The following is a 22,066-nucleotide window of genomic DNA, read 5'->3' on the forward strand; positions in this document are numbered from 1 at the left end:
GTAACATTTCGGACCCAGGGGAGGTGATGCTCGGGGAAGCATTACAATGGGCCCCGGCGGCTGGATGATCGTGTCGGTTTTTCGTACGGGTGGGGTCGGTCGGACCGCTCTTGTAACCCCAGTAGGGTGTCTCCAGTGTGCATCATCGCGACCTCTTTGGGACTCCTGAGCCCGGTAGAAGGCGCTTGCTATTTCGACGGCCCTATCCAAGTTCAGTCCAGTGTGTTGTCTCACCCACTTCTGTATTGCTGGGTGTAAAGAAGCCAAATACTGTTCTATGTATATCTTTTCCAGGATCTCCTCTTTGGTTGCTACCCGGGACTTCAACCATCTATCGGCCATGTCCCGTACCCTATAGGCCAATGGACGGGGTGTCTCCTGAGGGCCCTCTTTTATTTGGCGTAACCGTATCCTATAAGTGTCATCATCTATACCCAGTCTCTCCAGTATACTAGTTTTCACTTCCTCAAAGGGGGTGAGTCCTAATGGATTCACGGCCTGATAAGCGGCTTGAAGATCGCCGGACAACAAGGGACCGAGATACTGGCCCCATTTCTCCTGACCCCAACCAGCTGCTCGAGCCATACGCTCGAAGTTCGCGAAGAAGAAATCGGGGTCTTCTCCCTCGACATATTTTTGTAGGACGACGGAAGGGAACCCGGCAGTACTCCGCTGTTGTCCTAAGGTATCAGCCAATTTTACGATCGCGGCCTCCTGGGTCTGACTTTGGTCTGTGAGCGATTTCTGCAAGGTGGCTCGATCCTCCTCTGCTACAGCCAGGAACTTTTCCATACACCGTTCTAGTTTCTCTTGGCTTTCTGCCATCTTCCTCATAGTTGCCTCCATTTCCCCCGATCCCACTTCTGACACCAGATGTGAGAGGGATGGGCGGAAAACAAAGCTAGGAGGCTTCAAAGAGGGTTGAATGATGGCGTCATTTATTTTCACCCAGTTACAGGAATGTCAACCTATGCACAGCACAGGAAAAGGCAGGCGGCAACAAGGTTTCCTAATCCGGGTAGGTGTCAGGACTGTCCGGTGGGCGCTTGGTTCGGGTTCTTCTTCGAACGTGGTGGTACAGCCCCCGGCCACAGGATCCAAAACAAAGAGAAGAAAACACGGTCACTGCACTTGTCCTGTATGGCTCTAAGTTGAGTCACCACTTTCTATAGGGGCCACCACCGTTTACTTAGTGCTCTCTTTTATTTGGTGAAAGGGTTACAGCTGGGTTCTATCCAGAAGTGGTTGTGAGGTTCAGCAGGGGTGGTTTATCGTGCCACTAAGCCTTCCCCCCAAGAGAGTTCTCTTTTAAAGTTGGGAGCTAGGTATACCCATACTGCTAGCACACTTGAAATGATAGCGTATAAAGGTGAGGGGTGATAGGGGTGTGACGGGATAGAAAGAAAACAATGGTGAATTTACACTCCCCGTTCCCTCCCGGTTACGGCACAGAAACCCACCCCCTCCCTCTCTCTAAGTTCCGATCCCTGCCCCAACCCACGTACCGCGGGGGCCGCAACTCTCCTGAGCTACGGCGGCGTGAAAGCGTTGTCCGGGGGTGTCCACCAGTCCTCGGTCCACTGCTCCCCTTCGCTAGCTTCGTTCTCTGCCCCTTTGTTGGGCGGCGACTCGTCTGCTTCTCGTCCTCGTTCCTCCGTGGTGCCTCTCTCAGTTCGTACGTCCTCCCGTCTCATGAACTCGCACACCTCGGCGTCTTCCGGGCTCTCCTCTTCTACAGGAGACCCCGCCTCCGCTCTTGGCGTTCTGTTCTCCCATAGGCTGATGTCTTGACAGGGTGGTTCGTCATCCTGCAGAGGGGAAGGACCGAAGTGTATTAACTCCTTCCATGCCTTGCCGTGGTTAGCCCCGTCCTCCGTCTCACACTCGGTCTTATTGAAATGACTATACTGCCAAAGATCTTATTTATTTTCCAGACCCTACCTTTAGAGCCACCCCTAGGCGTGCTGTGCATGCTCCAGCAGGAGATGGAGTCCTTTATTTGGGCAGGCAAGCGACCCAGGGTGCTGAGAGATCTGAGCTACAGATCACCGGGAGAGAGCAGACTAGGGATTCCAAACCTACAGGATTACTTCTGGGCGACACAGATTAGGACATTCGTTGAATGGTCACACCCAGAATCTGAGAAACATTGGCTTTTCATAGACAGGGCTTTGGCAGGGTGAGCACTATGGCAGATACCTTTCTTGACCAAAAAAGCCCGACCTAAAAACCTATACCTCTCGTGCATCACAAGAGTTCCCCTTCAAGTATGGGGCAGGATAGCCACCAAACGAAACCTTACTACTTTCCCGTCCCCTCCGACACCCATTGTTGGTAATCCGTCATTCTCCCCGGGGATGGATGAGAAGGCTTTCGCACAATGGACAGGGGAGGGCAGCAGATCAATTGGGCATCTGTTCGAGGAAGAGGGGCCACGCTATTTGAGGATCTCCGCAGTCAGCAGCACCTTCCAGAGTTGGGACGATTCCATTATCAACAGATTAATCATTGGGTCATGCATCTCGAGGTCCGGCCGTTAGTGCAATGCTGCCTTACTGCCTTTGAGAAGTGGTTGCTCTCCAAGTTAGATGACGTCCATCTCATATCTCAGCTTTACGGCTTGATTAGACAGGCTACCACCCCTTATAAGACTTCAAGTCAACAACGATGGGAAGTAGAATTAGAGTTTACCTTCACTCAGCACGACTGGGAGAATATATACCATAGAACTAAACACTCAGAGTAACGTAGCCAGTGTAGAGACAGCTACTAAAATAGCACTGTATTAGTATTATACTCCAGCTAGGCTCCACAAATCCAACCCATCAAAAGACCCGCTATGCTGGAGGGGGTGTGGATCACAGGGCACGCTAACTCATATTCTGTGGGACTGCCCGCAGCTACAACCATACTGGAAGCAGGTGCTACGGAACATAGATACCCCTTTCGACACGGACCTACTCCGCTTACAGGTGTATATTCTCCTGGGTCTGCCAAATGCCCTAATGTTTCCCCTTAACTTCCGCAGGGGCCGGCAAATATCATTGACACTAGGAGCTTCTCTTCAAAACATCCTTGCACACTGGGGCGCTACCTACACACACAGGATGGGTACATTGCATGTGGTACATCTTGGGCATGGAGAGAATTTCCCTTTCCCTAACAAACAAAGGCAATTCTTTTTCTAAGCTTTGGAAACACTTTTTGTCATTGTTGTCCTCCGAATTCAACGAAATAACATGGCCTAAATATTTGAGACTGTTACGCCTTACAGAGCAAGAGGTCTCTTAGTGGCATCGCATTGCCATAAATAGGTGGGGGTGGGGAGTTGGTTGTTGTTGTCATTAATTGTACTCTAAAGCTTTACCCACAATGCGGAAGGCCAGTGCGCAATGTATCGCTGTGATGTGTGTGTTTTGTGGACAAAATCAATAAAGAAACGAAAGAGAGTCTGAGATCTTCCACAACTGCTGGCAAGATCTCGCTGGCCATGTCCCGCAGGGTATGTGCATGTGTGATGCCCTTTCAAAAAACACAGCACTGACGGACCACACTGCTAGAGGAGCTGAAGAAAACGTGTTTGCAAAAGCCTCAACCTGCTTGGTTTGTCCGTCTAAAGAAGTGGTTGGAAATTAATTAGAATTTGCCTTACTGGTAGAGGTAGGCATGATAAGGCTCTCTTGCGAGGAGGGTTTGGGGAATTAGGGGGGTACGCAGTGAGAAAATCCAGGTCACCAGGCACTGGTCTGTTATGTCCGCCCAATTGCATAGTCACAACCGAGTAAGAACAAGACTTTGACTAAATAGACATCAAAGTATTCGTGAATAAAATGATAAAAGGGAGACAAAGTCTTCGAAATAGCTGGCCCAGGCTGTAAAAGTTTTGTTAGAACATTTGTTTTTGTCTTAATAAAGGATAAATGTAACTAATGTAACTAAAGTGCATCCGCATTCTCTTTGTACCATCTCTTCGTTGCTGGCCCAAGTGGGGAGTCGAGCTCTGTCTCGAGCAAGGTGTCAAGCCCAGTGGCATTCTATAAATCCATGAATGAGGCGTACTCATTTTGAGTGGGAAACAAGTCACCCCAATCAGAAACATAAAAATAACGGGGCTGCCACTTGTAAGTGCAACATGGCAGCGGCACCGGTTTCAGTCAAGTTGCATGATGACTGGTTGCGATTTAGGGATTTCGTAGCATGACATCAGCCCGGCTCAAAGGGTACAGAAGAAGTGCGTTTGTTCTTCGATTTATGTAGTTTCAATGATGGGACCAGGGTATACAGACACCCCTTACCATATCTTCATGAGCAGTAGCTTGTTTCCGGTCCAGGAAAGACACGGCTTGGCAGTTCGGGCTGGACTGTTTCCCTGAGGCACAGGGCCGAGACGGATTTGCATATAGCTGTGTCTGAACTGGGGTGGCGAAGTGAGCTAAAGAACGATGATGGATTCAATCCAGATCTGTGACTGGGGGTGAGTGTCCGAAAAGTTTCAATGCTCTGTCCATCATCTCCTTGTGTTTGCTCAGTTTTTAAGAATGTCTTTTGGCTTGGCAAAAGCTGTGTCACTGTTTCAACATCTTATGAAAGAGACACTTTAAGGAGTTACTGGCGCAGTAGCTTTTTACAAAGATGAGCATAATTAGAACAATAAGAATTTGCAAGTGTTGTTGACTATTTAAGGGAACAGAGGTTTAACTCTGAGGCTCTCTAAATGTAATTCAGGTGTGAAAATGTGGAGTAACTAGGACATGCAATTTCAAAGGAAGACATAAAACCCAAATAAATGTATCTACAGGCAATATTGAAAGCTTCAGCACCTGTAACCAAAGGTCATTTGTTGGTTTTTTTCCTTGGATTAAATGCAAACTTTGTTCTGAATTATGCTATAAAGTTTCGTTTCAACATTTGCAAAAAAAATAAAAAATGGAATAAAATTTAATTGGGCTCCAGATCAAAGATGGGCATTTGAGCGATTGAAAAATTAGATGGTACAAGTTCAATTTTAAGTTGTCCTATCCGACTGGTAAGGCATGTGTACTGATTGTTGTTAACAATGTATGTGTACTAGTTGTTGTTAGCAATGAAGGCCAGGGGGCAGCACTGATTCAGAGAGGCAAGGGGATTGACTGGGTAGTATTGTATGCCTCAAGGACACAGAGAGAATCCGGCTGTGATTATGCGGTCGCTGATACTGTCTAGTATTGTAAAATATTCGCCTCGAGTCTTCTGGAATGCAAGGGTGGAGCAAGGGAGACGGTTGGTGGCATAGCATGGAGAAGGTCGCTGTGGCGAGTAAACCACAACTTACCTTATCACGTGTGGTTCCTCCTTTTAACAATTAATAAGGCTGGATTCAGCAAAAGAACAGTTCACTTAAATCAAAAGATCAAACAACCAATAAACTACCTCTGCTTATGTTTTTATTTTAGAGCTGCTGTGTATACATATCACAAGACTATTTACACATCCCTTCAATGGAGAGCTATCCAAGCAAGAACAGAGTGGTTGTAGAGCAGTTAGACAAACAGGATGTTCGCTACAAGTCGTTATTTTTTTATGACCGGATCTCAAACATATTCAACAAACAAGTTTGTATACACAGTAACTAAATGTTTTTCCTCAATTCAGAAAAATAAGATTATCAATAACTAGAACGTTCTATAGCCTGGACGTTTTTTGAGCTGGCCTTAATATGGTTTAATCCTTCATACTTTTTTCTAACTGGCCTCCTCTGCAATCTTTTTGAGTAAATAATCACTTCATTTCTTATGTTTAAACACTATGTTCCCAAAGAAAGAACAGAAAATTGCCAATTTCATTGCCAAGTCTGATGTGTTTGCATTTCTCCGCTTTTTCTGCAAACATGAAAGGAAGAGCCCTATAAGTCGTCACATCAAACACACAATGCTTGCGATTAGTCTAACCACTGGCAATCGATTAGGGTAGCGTTCGCTCCATCGTTTTTTGCCCATCGAGCCACCTAAGATTGGACCTAGCCATATTCAAATCACTGCTGATCCTGCTCCAATAAAACAGTCCACTCTAACTGCCAAGCTAGTGAACCGAACACAAGCAACCCAAGACAGATTAGGTCTATCTGTAGCGAAAGCAACGTACAGAGCCTGCCAGGGCGATGACAGATGTAGTCCAGAACCAAAAGCATCCATGTACTATAAATATCATGCGAGGACATGCTCGTTAGGAGGGAGGCATGCACTGTATTTAATTTTTTCTTTACCTCTCTAAAAGGAACTTCCAGGTGAAAAAGGAGGGTTCAAGGACTGAAATGCATGAGTGTGAAAAAGGAGTATGTGTCAAGGGTTTGCAAAGCAGGTGGCTACACCATCTACCGCCACAATGGTTCATAAAATGATGGTATTAGCTCACGATGATATTTGGGCTATTGGACGCTTCATAGTTGTACAATGGATCGCTCAAGAAGCATGTCAAAATAGTGCACTAAATACTGTTTCCCGCACAAACATGATTTACTGTGTCAGCTTTAAACATGCATAATTATTTTAATTTCCCATGATAAAGTCCTAGAATAACCTATTTTTGTAGATATTCAGAATTTTCTAAAATATCTGACCACCATGAAGGGTTCCCAAAGAATTCTGACTAGAGTAGTTATGAAAGGATACCAGAGAAATAATGAGGTTCCTGTTTGTGTCCATGTTTTAATTAAAAGTTTGTTTGTTCTAGTGGTTCCAATGATTAGTTTTCAGAGCTTGATGTAAAATCCTCATTACCGAAACAGTAAGAAATCATCAGAATTTGTGGATACCGCACCTTTATTCCTTTCCCACTGCTATTGTTTGAGTGACCGTGTAATTTGAAGGTTGTTGAGTAACAACAGTGTTTCTAAAGAGGATGTGTGCATGTCGGGCACATTCCTTCCAAATGTTTAGAGTTTTTAAGATTTTTAACAGTTTTTATTGTTATTCAGCTTGTTTTGTTAGGAAATGGTGGTTTCTCAAAGCATATTTCTTTGCTTTGCTGACTTGATTATTTTCTGAAATTAGATTTTTTTTAGCCGCGTGTAGCTTTATCATTTTCGGTTTTAAAACATGGGGGGTTTATTATATGCTTCATTCATTCTCGTACAACATTAAGTGTAAGGCATTCCAAGCATGAAAGTGAGCAATGTGTACCTTTTCGATCTCGGTCTAGTCCAACAAAACAGATACCTATATGTATATGCCAACCAATATGTAACTCACTACCTCGATATAATAATGAATGTTTCCTTTCAGGTATTAATATATGCTCATCACAAGCAAACAGACCTGTTTTACATGTTATGTGTTTTGTATTGCCTGACAGAGACCCAAGGCTATATGACAAGGACAACAGTGATAGGAATTACACATTAGAGGGGTAATTACATAGGTTCTGACAAAAGCCCCAGACCCGTTGTGGCCTAACCACAAGAGCTGAAACATGTCGACAATGTACATTAGGGAGTAGGGAAACTGCATCCACTCAAACCACCACTCAGACATATCTCAACCATACCAAAGGCACCCAATATTAAAGGAACACTGGGGTGCTCTTCATGTATTTGCATTTCATCAGTAGACTGTCAGAAATAATATCATAAGGGCTCCCTAGAAAATGTTTGAGTCCATCCTGGTTTATGGGGACCAGGATGTGACCAGATGACGAAGCAGAACACCAATAGGGTGAGTGAGGGTTACTAAGAACCTACTGTGTCTCCCCTTCGAGGTCTCGAGTGCAGCCAGATTACTTCTTACATGATGGGATCCATAGAGTAAAGATAATTACTTGACAGTGCTCCAACTATAAAAAAATTGAACGCAACATAAAAGAATACAGCAGACACTCAATAATAGATTACGGAGGCATGACCTGGAATCGGACTGGTCTCCATAGAGCTCCGATAGCAGAGACCTGCAGGTCCATTAAACCACACAAGATGGAGGCGGGAGATCACAAAACAGTTAAAGAGAACTGAATGAACAGCTGGCACAATGCCACGAGCTGAGGCAGGGTGGGGCGGGTGCCCGTGAAGCTGGGCTGGCCATTGTTGGTGCGAAGGCACTCGTGGGGACTGCCTGCTGGGCCAAGGAAGAGTGCAGTCTGGCCCGGCAGTAGCAGTTCCTCACACTGAGGAGAGGAGCCTGGGGCTTCTGATGCCACTCTACCCGACCATGTGGGTGACGGCAGGAGCATTCGGTGTAGGCGACGGGCGGCCGACACCCCAGCGTTTATTAAGGAGACTGGGGCAGTGATGGGCAGGAAGGATGATGCCTTAAGGCAGCTGCTGGCATGTGCAGTTGGCAGTAGAGGCCCCCACCCTGAGAATGGAAGGCGGCCTGGGCTTGGAATGGCCCACTAGAGACTGGCAATGGCGGAGGTGCAGTCGGGCAGACATGCAGAGACAGTGGTGAAAGAGGTCCACTAGTGTGCCTTGGAGTCTGTTTGCTGGCGAGTGCTCTGGATGAAGCGGGCTGGAATCGGGGGGGGGGGGGGGGGGGGGGGCATATAGCAACTATTTTGGCAGCCATTAGGGACATCAAATCCTCCCTGGAGCTTAAAATCGACACAGTCACCCAAGACGCCGGCTGTTACAGGCTCAAGACCGCCTTGACAAGTTGGAGGCAGAGAATGCAACTACAGCGGCAAAACTGGATGATCTGGAGGGTCACTCCTGCCATAACAACATTCGCCTGGTGGGGGACCCGGTGCAGGGGAAGGACCCAAAGACTGAGTTGCACATTGAGGATTGGTTGGGCTCAGTAGTGAAAGAGAGGAGACCTTCAAAGCTGTTCACTGTGAAGAGAGCCCCACCCTGCCATTGCTGAGCAGCTCCTGAACTTTCGTGACCGAGACTACATCCTGCAAGTGGCCATTGTTCATGGGTCTTGGCAGCTGAACAGTGGATCGGTCAATATTTATCCGGACTCCCATTTTGAGGTTAAAAAGCAGCTGAGATCCCTGAACCTTAAATATGCATTATTGTTTCCTACTAAGCTCTGCATCACAGACTCCGAAGACTCAGTTTTCTTTGGACGGGTGTTAGCAGTTTGGGACTGGCTGGAGGCAAAGGGCTACTGAGTGTAGGGTTACCCAGAGTCAGATGACAAGGAGACCTGTACAACGCAGAGGTTGCAGCAGGGATGGCGGTGGAGGTCAGGAAATACCGCCCAATTAATTAAATTAGCTCCATTTTCCACTTAATCACATTTCATTGTGAGTAGGCATTTGCAGTCTAAAAATGGATAAGGACAAAACCAGCTTCTAGGCTTCCTTTTATGAATCATAATAGAGTGTGATAGAGAAGTACAGACTGTCTTTTTGCAGCTTCAAAACATTTTCTGTGTTCCCACCAATTAAATGCTAAACCCAAGAAAGTCGTCACTGAGAACTCTTGACCACTCAGTTGCAATCGACGGACAGAATACAGCCTTATCTGCTCTCTCAAAATAAAATTGGTGGTTTATGGCTAACTGGTGAAATCCAAGTATTAGACACTTAGAGACTGGCCTTTTTACATATTCTGGAAGCATAATACGTAAAATTAATAATCTCTGCATTATCACCTGCATCACTGCATGTTGAATAGCCATGGGTGCACATGTTGTAAATAATGTTTGCTGGAACTGTTCTAACAATTAACCACCATAAAAAACAATTGCTGGCTTTATTTCCTTTGGTTTATCAATATCTTGGTTCAAGAGTCTATCAAAACTGTTGTTGGCTTATGGTGAAGAAAAATATCGTTCTTCTTACCTTTAAGTGAAATTTGCTCTATTGTTAAATCTGGCTTGAAAACAGACACCAAGTTAGTGTATTGCTGCTCCTAAAAGTGGTTTTGATTTGGGAGACAGTTTATTCCATGAATCAGACTGATTAGGAAAGGGCAACTTCCGCAGCGTCACTTCACTATATAATTATGAAACATTTACCAACCTCTAGAAAAAGGAACACACACAGTACGGTTTGTGACGGAATCACACTTTCTTTGCCTAAGTACCTACAAACATCACTCATTTTATGCAATAGAGTATCGGTGATTTTCATTAGCGTCCCTTTTTATCCATAGGTAAGCTTATCGTTACAATAAGTATCCTGAATTCCAGTTGAATATATTTGTTATAAATATTCCCTTTTATTACAATATAACTCTTCCCATTTGATCTTAAACAACTATGTATAGGCCATTACGACAAAGTTCTGCTTACCTCAGTTGCTGATCTCGAAGATTTGATAGTATGTCCATCCCATGAAGAGAAGAGTATATCGTCGATAAATCCTGAGGGCAGAAAAGGTATATAATTAATTTCTTTCCTCGCTCCCAAGTAAAAACAAGCACTGCCAAAGCCAATACGTCTGACTTCCATTTTGAGTAACGACTAAAACACTTTAAAAAGACTATCAGAGACAATAAATTTTACACAATGTTTATTCAAGCTACTGTCACAATTTACAATAGATCCCTGTGTACTGTAAAGCAAGCAATCAATAGGATCTGGAATGAACCAAAGCTCATTCTGTGTACATTAAAAAAAATATGTACTGCTTTTAAGCCAGACCTAATAAACTATAATCTCCGGTGCAGCAAATCAGGACTATTGTTGAGATGAAGCTTACATTAGCTTGCTGTAAAAACCCAATGCGATCAATCTGTATAATTTTAGAAATTTTTGGTATTTTTATATTCGTACTGGTGGAGCAAACTATTTTCGTAGTTCTCTCGGGTGTCAAAAACATTTAACAATTGAAATAAATGCTATATTATACGCATAGCTGTGGGGCACATTGAGTCACTGGCAAGGCCTCCCTGCCCACTAAAGTCACAGACTCTCTAGAATAAAGAATAGATGTTTAACAGATTTAACTACTTTTCTCTAAAACGTGACTGCAGAGCCATTTTATTTTCATTTCTGGCGGGAAAAATAAAGGGGAAGCCCCTGACATTCTAATTGGCAATCCTAACACCTGAAATAGCTTGCTTTCTTCCACTGTGGGACGCCCTCTTCAATGAAAAGTTAAATGTAGGCCATTTCTCAAACAAATCCAGTTTCTAAAAATAAAAAATGAACTTTTCCGCTGCTTCGCTGGCTGCTGCTTGCAGGAAACGTTCATCACGTGAACTTTCGCTGTACAAAGACCTTTCTGTTGCGAGAACATTTGCGGTGGTCGGGTAAACCCAAAAACCTTGGCGCTCGCCCCTGCCCAGAGCAGGTGGGCTGCTAGCGTTTAGCTCGCTAACAATAGGTGTCCGCCCTGCTAATGTCCACAGCACATCTAAAACGAGCAGTACATGTTTGCTGGCTGGAAAGGTTCAACATGTGGCGCTCGTTGTATTAAACAGGGACTGAAGTTATTTATACACCGTTCAAAAAAGGAAGCGGCGCGTCTGTGCAGACTCATGAAGTGTGTCCTGAAACCGGATCCGCCAGTGCTTTTTTTCTTCATCTGTCAGATTTAGAAAATCAACAAAAAATACAAGTTCATGGCAGAAAAGGTCAAAGGCTACTGCGGGATAGTTGGGCCTGTAAAGGAGTGTGCTTGGATTGCTATCGCACTACCAGCCCAACATTGGCAAATCCTGGAGACGCATTGCATACTGCTTGCTTCACTATTTATCACTATATATTTTAAGTTTCAGCATACATTTATTTGTCTTGGGGGCCATAATACTGCATGATTTAAAGCTCTGCTGCATGAACTGTCAGATAAGTAAACTTAAAGCAAAAGCCATGTATTGTAGGTTCTTGACTATAAATTCAGGCAGCCATAAACAGTGTTGGACTGAGTAATGCACTCCCCTCTTAACGACAACTAACAGTATTTACCGGCCCTTCAGGATCACAAGTTGTTTACATTACATGCCTCGAGTAGCAGCAATGAAGAACAGAGACTTTCAGGTAACACTGGGGGTAAGGCGATGCTCCAAGCGTGGCTCCAAAGAGCCCTACCAAGCATAGGAAGCAGGGGATGAAGCAAGGAAGATGATGAGAACATCTGCTGTGGCATCACACAAGGGACAAGAGAAGAACAACTACATAACATGCATCTGTTTCCAACCGCTGACATGAGCAAGAGTTTCTAAAAGTGGTCAATGCTGGTAAACATTGTGCATCTGCTTTCATATGGCTGCACTGCAAAATTCTTTGAGAAACTGGTGATTCACCTCTTTATCGCACTATATGGCTACCACTTAATACCAGCTTATTAAATAGAGGCTAAATAATCCCACAGATTGACCGGTCTCTTTTTTTAAACAAGAACTGGCAAAGCCATATGTCTATGTGAGATGTGTTTGATTTGTCAATGGTTTTTTAGCCATGCTGTACAACAGTGAAGCTGCTGTGCAGCACGGTTTAAAGTAAAAAAAAAAAAGTGCTATGACACAGTCAGCACTGGCTGCGTTCTTAGAGCTATTTTTACTGCTGTACACAGCTAAAAACATTAACAAAGCCAACACATCTTGCATAGGTGAGACCCTTTGACTTTGCTAATGCTGGTTGCACTTGCCAGATGAGGACCATGCAGATTCAAAGTATGCCAGAATAACCAGGAAATACTGCTACAGTCTATGTAATTCTCGCATAAGGCTTGCATAGTTGCCAAGGTTTCAAATTCCTAGGAGTGTCAATTTCATAATTTCAGTGTAAATATGACTGACATTTCAACGACTAGGAGTGAAACGTTCTCGCTGGCAAAATCAAGCAACGAAGATGAGGGAAAAATATAAATATGAGACATTGTACCCAGTTGAGCATCAAGGTGGTCTTTAGAATCATGTGTTCCAGACTCATGCACACATACTACTTTAGCGAGCGGCAAGCCGGCGCTGCGGCAAGCCGGCGCTGCGGCAATTGGCGGGCCAGCCCGAGGCGGCAACGACTCATCATGGCACATGGTTCTAGCTCAACCCAGACTGCGCACACATCTATCTCAGCCGTCGTCGTAGGTGACTGGGTCAGGTTGTCGGATACTGCATGCGAGCACTGCAGCGGCGAGGTCTCTGCCATATTACAACAAGGAACAAGGGAACCCTACTCACAAGGAGCATAGGGTGAGTGAAGTATTTAACCAAATCCTCACACAGGGTCGAAATGCCGTCGACTACTATAAAAGCGAACACACAGCACTTTTTATTGTATAAAGTGTTGTTTACAAAATGTATATTGGATAATGGTCGCTTTTGTGTTTTTAAGGAAACCATGCACATATGTCACAAAGTATGTCACCTTTGCTATAGGTTCCTTATACTTTCACTGGGACACCTTTCACCAATGTAGTTGATTTTTTGTTGAATGTTAGAGATACCAAAATTGTATTTTCATGTTATTCAACTCATTTTATAAACAAAATTGTTTACCGCTTTCTATGTGCGTTTGGCCGCTCTGTCTCAGATATCAATTAATAACTCTTACCATTGCCATTGCAGTCCTTCCTATTATTATTTAAAAAATTATTAGTCCGCAGGAGCCACTGTTTTTTGTTTTTGGTTAAATATTGCCAGCTGCAGCGGTGTGCACACAAGGAGCCGCCAGCGGGGTCGGGTCAGTCACGGGATGCCGCCTTGCGGTATGAGCTGCGTTGCCATTCCCCCAGCAGCACTTCGTGCAACCCATTAGAACATTGAGAACTGCCTTTGCTCACGGCGCAGGAAGCAGGAGAGGACCACCTGTAAATTCATCTGCCTCAACTCGTGTCTCGATACCCATCCTGATGTCAGTGAATGCTAAGGCCGCACAGTGTTTGGTGCCTAAGCGTTACATTGTAGCACTGTGCAGCTCTAGCAACTGAGTCAGAGCCCCCAAGCCTGCCAGGAGCAGTGCACTCCGCGCGCTACCACTGCAGCTTCTATCGGGCATTTCTATACAGCATTGCTCTGGCATGACAGCTGACGAGGCGCTATTATGCATGACATTGCATTTCAGTGCAGTGATGTGGACCACTACACTGAAATCCGTTAGTATAACACCTGATGCGTGGTACTTAGCAGATCTGGCCATGCTTAATTGTAAAATGGGGGATATGTGAATTAAATGTCTGTTGCTGTCTTTTGGTATGATCTGTACATCAAGTTCGAATCTCGAGAAGGCATAGTCAGCTTTCATCGTCCCAGGGTTGATAAAGAGAGCACCACTCAATTGGGTACCTATTTTATAAGCAACATAAATGCAGACCCTAAGGTCGAAATACAATACATAGTGTTTAACCATCTTGCACATAAATAATATTCTGCATAGTAAAAAATTTCAGTATCTAGCAACGTAAAATCCTACACATAATGACTGCCTTCTCATCAGAAAAAACGTGGGCAAAATCATCACAGTCACATTAGAAAAGAAAAGTTTCGAGCAGGTGCTTAAATTGCAAGTAAAATGGATTTAGCAAATGTTGTTTACATGCGATCTGAAAAATTATTTCAAACTATGCTTTTAAGCCGCGTCCAAAATTCTCTAGAGTGACTAGCGTCATTAAAAAAAACAGCCTGTGATTCTGGGAAAATTACTTATATTCTGTATATAAAAAACAACATACACTGGCAAAGCCAATAGGTCTGCCTATGCAAGAGCTATTTGCTTTGCCAATATGTTTTAGCTATGTTGTACACCAGTTTGGCAGCTGTTCAGCATGGCTAAAAGTTAGTGTCATAAAGGACAGGGGCGTGGAGTGTTGTAAAGTAGACTATTGTGAAGTAGAGTGGTTGGTATAGAGTGGTGTAGAGTTGTGAAGTGGTGTAGAGTTGAGATGAGTATGGTAGAGTGAAGTGGAGTGCCATGGAGGGAGTTGAGTGTCAGAGTGGAAGGGCGTAGAGGGATGTGGAGTTAAGCGGTGTACAATGGAGTAGAGTGTCGTGTAGTATAGGAGAGTGGAATCGCAAAGTGTGTCTTGGAGTGGCATACTGTCAGAGTGGAGTGGAGTTTAATGGAGTAGAGTGTTAAACATTGGAGTGTTGTGGAGTAAAGTGGCAAAAAGTACAGTGGTGCAGAGTAGACTGGCTTAGTGTGCATTGGTTTTGAGTAAAGTGGTGTGAAACGAATTGGTGTAGAGTGCAGTGGAATAGAGGTGAGAGAAACAGATCAGAGCAGAGTGGTGCAGAGTAAAACAAATTGGAGTAATGAAGTGTAGATTGCAATGGCACAGAGTGGAGTAATGAAGTGCAGATTGCAATGGCATAGAGTGGAGTAATGAGGCATAGAGTGCAATGGCATAGAGTGCAGTGGCGCGGAGCAGAGTGCAGTGGCGCGGAGCAGAGTGCAGTGGCGCGGAGCAGAGTGCAGTGGCGCGGAGCAGAGTGCAGTGGCGCGGAGCAGAGTGCAGTGGCGCGGAGCAGAGTGCAGTGGCGCGGAGCAGAGTGCAGTGGCGCAGAGCAGAGTGCAGTGGCGCAGAGCAGAGTGCAGTGGCGCAGAGCAGAGTGCAGTGGCGCAGAGCAGAGTGCAGTGGCGCAGAGCAGAGTGCAGTGGCGCAGAGCAGAGTGCAGTGGCGCAGAGCAGAGTGCAGTGGCGCAGAGCAGAGTGCAGTGGCGCAGAGCAGAGTGCAGTGGCGCAGAGCAGAGTGCAGTGGCGCAGAGCAGAGTGCAGTGGCGCAGAGCAGAGTGCAGTGGCGCAGAGCAGAGTGCAGTGGCGCAGAGCAGAGCGCAGTGGCGCAGAGCAGAGCGCAGTGGCGCAGAGCAGAGCGCAGTGGCGCAGAGCAGAGCGCAGTGGCGCAGAGCAGAGCGCAGTGGCGCAGAGCAGAGCGCAGTGGCGCAGAGCAGAGTGCAGTGGCGCAGAGCAGAGTGCAGTGGCGCAGAGCAGAGTGCAGTGGCGCAGAGCAGAGTGCAGTGGCGCAGAGCAGAGTGCAGTGGCGCAGAGCAGAGTGCAGTGGCGCAGAGCAGAGTGCAGTGGCGCAGAGCAGAGTGCAGTGGCGTAGAGCAGAGTGCAGTGGCGTAGAGCAGAGTGCAGTGGCGTAGAGCAGAGTGCAGTGGCGTAGAGCAGAGTGCAGTGGCGTAGAGCAGAGTGCAGTGGCGTAGAGCAGAGTGCAGTGGCGTAGAGCAGAGTGGTTAGAGTAGAGTGGCGTAGAGTAGAGTGGTTAGAGTAGAGTGGTTAGAGTAGAGTGGTTAGAGTAGAGTGGTTAGAGTAGAGTGGTTAGAGTAGAGTGGTTAGAGTAGAGTGGTTAGAGTAGAGTGGTTAGAGTAGAGTGGTTAGAGTAGAGTGGTTAGAGTAGAGTGGTTAGAGTAGAGTGGTTAGAGTAGAGTGGTTAGAGTAGAGTGGTTAGAGTAGAGTGGTTAGAGTAGAGTGGTACTGACTAGAGCAGATTGCAGTGGGGTGTAGTGGCGCATAGGAGATTGTTTCAGAGTAGAGTGTAGTGGCATGGAGTGGAATGGTGAACAGTAGATTGGTACAGAGTGGAGTGTAGCATGGTAGAGTGCAATGGCAGAGTGGAGGGTTGCAGAGTAGAGGAGCACAGAGTGGACTGGCGAAGAGTGCACTAGTGCATAGCACAGTAGTGGGGTTGACTGGATTGGCGTAGACTTAAGTGGCGTAGAGTGGAATGGCGTAGAGTGGAATGGTGCAGAGTAGAGTGCAGTTACGCAGTGTGGAGTGGTAGTGTGAGTGGTGCAGAGTAGAGTGCAGTGGCATGAGTGGTGCAGAGTTGAGTGCCGTATAGTGGAGTATGCATGGTGTGTTAGCGCACTACCACTACAGACAACACATCTTCAAATAAATGATCATTACATTTGCACAGACATACAGTTTTACTGATGAAAGTTTACAGCACACAAACTATAATGTGTGGAAATGTCACCATCTAGCTTATTGATTCATTTTGATGGTATTAAATATTTGTTTCAATCACATTTCAGAATTACCCCAGTAGCCAGCATTAGTGTCACATAAACCCTCTCACTTTGAAGTCAGAGACAGAAAAGTAAACGTCAAGCTCCCTCGGAAGATGGAGCCCGACATTTGACATCTGTCTTTGAATGCAAAGCAAATGTGACAAGATAAGAACAAGAGTTAAATGCCTGTTTATAGAAAGGGAGCACTCGGAAGGATACTGTAAATAAGGTTGGGGCAAGGTACGACTTAAGCTGGACAGCCTAAAACAAATAAACCCAGCAAATAGATAGCAAGAAAACGTGAGTTACAGACCAAAAAGCCAATGGTAAGCAACAGGTGGCATTCTTGCCTGGGAAGCTATCCGTATGTCCCCAAGATGTAGTTAGCAAACCAGACAGCTGTGGCCAACACCCACAGGAGCACCGGAGTACTCGAGTTACCTCACCCAGGGAAGCCGGGTGCATAGGTGTCAAATGGTGTCAGGAATCGTCTTTGATTTCAATGGCGATCTGCTGCAAAGTGCTGCTGCCGGGTAGAAGAAAAGTGTCCGGTGTGATCCAAGCCTGGATCGAAGATCAGAAGAACCTGAAAGCAGAGGGGACAAAGTTTGGGTCACTTGCCAGTGACCAGGGGCATGATAGACGAATGCCCACCGATGTCGGGTGATTCAGGTGCAAAGCGATGAAGCTTGACTCTGCAGCCACGAGGACCAGGAGGCGTCGACGACGACCAGGAGCTGGATTCGAGCTGTCCCACGAAGAATGTCGACTGCTGCGGTGTCGGTGCTCAGATTGAACACAACAAGCCTTGGCAACAGCAACCTACGCAGGAAGAGGAAAGATGCTTCGGAACGGACCAGCAAGGTCCTGGGGACTCCTCAAGCGATGGAGAGCCAGGGCACGTCTGGAGCAAACAGGAAAGCCCAATTAAAGTTAAAGTTGTCTTCGTTGGGACCCACCAGTCGACTGATCAGGGATCGCGAAGGGACCTCGAGAGAAAACACAAAGGGCCAGCTCACGGAACACTCGTGGAGTGTAGGCGGGCAATCTTCGGTGCAAATGCTGCTCGGGGTCAGGGCTACAAGTAACCCAAAGCTCAGCTGCAGGAGTCGTTGGAAAGCTGATGCTTCTGCAAAGTGACGCGGTGTACAGGGGTTCGGGTTGCACGGTTGCCACGAGGGATACGGGCCTCAAATTTGCTGTGGCACTGATCGACCTCTAAGACCACGGAAACCCACCTCCTGTGTTGCAAAGTTCTTCGGAGTCCTCAGGAGCTTCGGAGATGCAAACCGGTCAGATGAGTCTTTGATACCTGCCAGTTACTGGTGTGGGGGTATGATTCCAAGGTGTTTGACACCAAACACAACATGTTTCCCTGCAGCCATTCCAAAGTTAGCATTTACCGTTTGGTTATAATACACTTAAGAGTATTTGGTTTGGCTGCATCACAAACAACCCCGGAATAAAGGTTTCGAAAGCTTCAGAGGGGCTCTGCTCATGCATGGGCACCATCTCACATGAAACCCAGCACCCTGCCTTCAGGATTGCTAAGGCCTGCCACAGGGGTGACTGATAGGTTTGCATGTGCAGTGATATGGAGAGATATTGTTAACATATATCTCATTAAGGGGTGCATACGCCACCTTACCCAGGCTGCAGTAGCAGACCTGTGGTGTCATTTTGGAAGGCTTCCCAGGGGTGGCACAATACATGCTTCAGCCCCTGATAGGCCTCTGGTGTACCTATGCCCTGGGTACATAGTATACCATATACTAGGGACTTATAAGGGCACCCCAGAATCCAATCTGTGGGTGCACCTAAGGTACATTGAATCAATTTAGAGAGGAAGCAGCTAGACTGGGGTCCTGAATAGCAGGGCCCCAGCCAGACTAAAGTCGAAAAACAGTGAAACATCAGCAAAAAGTGGGGGTAACCATAAGAAGCAGATCCTACTCTCCTACACTTAAGAAATACTTTCAATAATTCCAGAGAGTCCTGGACCATGATGTAGTTTTCATCTCTTATTTCAAGGACGGCGTTAGCGCCCTGGGAGTTGCGTGTCATAGTAGCCAGTGCACAACCCAGCCTCTTTCCCTGTTCATACTCCCTTGCCTTAAAGTATTAGCCTTGGAATAGACTTTCCCACTCAGCTGCTTCCTGGTAGTCAGTAATGGCCTCCCTGATCTTACCAGTCACCTCAGGGTTCGATGAATCACCTAGATTTCCCTCCAAAGTTTCAATATATTTCTCTAGTTTCCTAAGGGAGTCTCTGATGGAGCGCAGGATCCCTCCGCACTTGGCCAGACAAATCCCCTGACCGGTAACCTTAAAGGCTTCCCATATCGTGATAATCTGCAGGACTGAGCCTTTGTTCCTGTCAAATAATTCCTGCATAATTTCTTCGCAAAATGCCCCAGCCAGGAGTAGTGTTGTAGAAAGTCTCCAAGAGGCGAGTGAGGAGGGTGCATCTGGGGATTCAGCACCATCAGCTCTAGGGAGTGGTCAGAATAGGTAGGTGCCACCCAGTCCTATGGATATGAGCCAATAATCTATTCTGGATCAGCTATTATGGACACCCAAGTGGAAGGTGCCCTCATTTGCCAGCGGGTGGCATGTCCTCCATGCATCCAGCATGTTATGATCATCCACAAACGCTTGAATATATCTGCCTGCAGATGCATGCTAATAGGATGTTGTATGAGATCTGTCCCATTGTGCACTCAACGCTACATTAAAATCTCCTCCCCATATAATGTGTCTGGAGCCAGTGTAGATGATCAGTCCTCATAGCCTGTAAAAAAAAACCTGGGTCGTCCATGTTGGGGCGATAATAATTAACAATGGTTATGGATACAGATGCCAGTCTTCCCCATACCCATGTGTAGCAGTCTTGCCGGTCATTGAGCATACCCTGTAGAGCATACGGAGTGCCCTTACGTATAAATGTCATGGTGCCCTATGCAAAAGTGGAGTAGGTTGCAAAATATTAATGGGACGCCCAGCGAGCCAAAAAAGTAGTGTGTGCGCAGAGTCCCCTATATGAGTCTTCTGCAATAGGGTAATGTTCATATTATGCCAAATGAGGGATGCCAATATATGGCACCACTTTCGCAGATCACCCAACCAGCGGCTATTCCAAGTTAAGCAATTATATGTCACCCATGTGTTGTTTTGTGGTGTCTGGTCAATATTCGCCATTCCTAGTGGAGTGTTGGTGCGCTGGTCGATCGCTTCGAATCCTATATGTGGATGTTCATAGGGTCCACATGTGTGGTGGTGTTGGTGTTTCTGGATGTGCACTTAAACTCAAAAGTAACAAACCTCTGCCCTTCCTCCTCCCACTCAGAAGGCCCAATCACACCAGGAAGATGTCTCCCTCCCAAAAACCAAACAGCAGTGAAATTGTCTCAATATCAACCATTGGGTTGATCAAAGGATTGCAAGTCGAAGTAGTCCAGTAATGCGTGTGGCCCATGGTTAGTAGGTTTAGTAACAGCATAAAAGAAGAGAAAGCGAGACAGCGAGTAGAAGCAATAGGTGATAGCTAAGATAGAACAGTACGTCAAAACGTACGAGAGTGGGAAAAAAAGAGGAAAATTTATACTCACTTGGGAATGAGTTGAAGAGTTATAGCGAAATATAATCCACATACGGTAAACAAAAGTAGGGGTATCCTTTGAGGTGTACAGCCAGAGAGTCAGACAGGACCTCCTTGGGTTAACAAGGGTTTCCTGGGTGCACGTGTATGTGCCTCAATCGGCTCTCCCTGCGCAAAGTGTATCTCATGAATTTGGTTGAAATACCCAAATTATTTCTTGGACGAGGACAGAGATTGAGCACAACAGCAGGTGCAAATTGTTGGACAAGTCTATCACTGTCTGCGCTCCGCATGCATGCCTATTAAGCCTTCTCATGTCTCCCAGATGTCTGTTGTGAAGGCCACTAAACGTTCCCCCGCAGTGGAGCTAGCCCACTTCAGAGAGTGGAGATGTTGAGCTGTACGATGGGGACGTGCGGGCAGCGACGAAAGTATGATCCACATTGCGTTTCAGGAACTCGCCAGGCTGCTGTGGGTTGTTGGCAGATGTGGCCCCTACCCTGGTGGGTGATGAGCAGCCTTGCAGGGTAGAGCATTGTATACTGAATATTGGCCCGCTGCAGCTTCTGTTTCAAAGGCATGCATTTCCTTTGGGCCTTCTGAACTGCCAGAGTGAAGTCCAGGCATTTAGCCAGAGTGCTGCCCTCAAATTGAAGCCAATGCTTCTTTCTAGCTGGTCTTAAGGCAGTGTCCCTGTCACAATAGTTAAGCAAGCAAGCAATAATCTGTTGAGCAGGAGTGCCCAGTGGGGGACGAGTCATCAGCGCCTGGTGGGCTCACTCCACAATAAGCACATTGGAAAAGGAATCCGCCTGGAACAGTGCGGCGAGTAGTCATTCCACAAACTCCTCCATCCTACCCCTGTTGGCAGATTCGGGGATCCCCATTATGTGCAGATTATTTCTTCAGGACCTCGCCTCCGGGTCTTCGTTCTTGGCAGAGATTATTTAGATTACTTTTTCCATGTTCAAGAGTTGTTTGCTCCTATGGGAGACCGTGTCTTCCTCTGTGGATATCCTTTGTTTAGTTTCAGCAAGACAGTCAACATATTTTTCCAGTTTTTGCGTGATGGAATCCATCCTGGAGCACATATGCTATCCATTTTAGAGTCAATGGAGGTAGGCTCTGCTGCACAGAAAGTAGACGGATTTCCATTTCCACAGCATCAGTCGCCTCCTTCACTGGGGTGTCCCCAGAGCTATTCAGATTGGCGTTGACACCTAGGATGTGAGTGGATCTACGGGCGTCAAATTGTAGTTTAGCGTCTTTTTTCCCCATAGTCACAAGAGGTGCTATTTATTTGGTGCTGTTTACTTTCTGTTCCTTAGAAAAGAGCCAAACCACTGTATGGATTTAGAATGAAGGCCAATTTCATGGCGTTTGTTAATCAACAGGCTATGGGAGATAGTATTGAATGCCGCAGACAGGTCAAGTGGAATCAGGGCAGCGGACTTTCCCTTATCAACGAGTGACCTGTAATCGTCCAGTACGGCTACAAGAGTAGACCTAGGACTATTTTTTACTCGAAAGCCCGTCTGAGATAGGTCTAACAGTTTATTTTCAAAGAAATTAGTTAGCTACCCATTCACTGATTTGTCCTGATTTTTTGACATACACGGAAGCAACAATATGGGCCAGTAGTTGGGAAGGCTGGA

The 22,066-nt window shown here is 46.1% G+C and overlaps 1 protein-coding gene across 5 annotated transcripts in view; it reads right to left on the reverse strand.

Annotated features, from left to right (window-relative positions):
- The window catches only part of RAPGEF6 (Rap guanine nucleotide exchange factor 6), an 808,967-nt gene that overhangs the window by 588,704 nt on the left and 198,197 nt on the right, over nucleotides 1-22,066 (reverse strand). For all 5 annotated transcript variants that reach the window (XM_085618031.1, XM_085618033.1, XM_085618030.1 and 2 more), the window contains exon 2: nucleotides 10,212-10,282. In XM_085618031.1, coding sequence (XP_085474157.1) covers nucleotides 10,212-10,282 — 71 coding nt within the window. The remainder of the gene's footprint in view (nucleotides 1-10,211; nucleotides 10,283-22,066) is intronic.

The sequence above is a fragment of the Triturus cristatus genome, chromosome 7 (assembly GCF_964204655.1).
Source record: "Triturus cristatus chromosome 7, aTriCri1.1, whole genome shotgun sequence".
Taxonomy (NCBI): domain Eukaryota; kingdom Metazoa; phylum Chordata; class Amphibia; order Caudata; family Salamandridae; genus Triturus; species Triturus cristatus.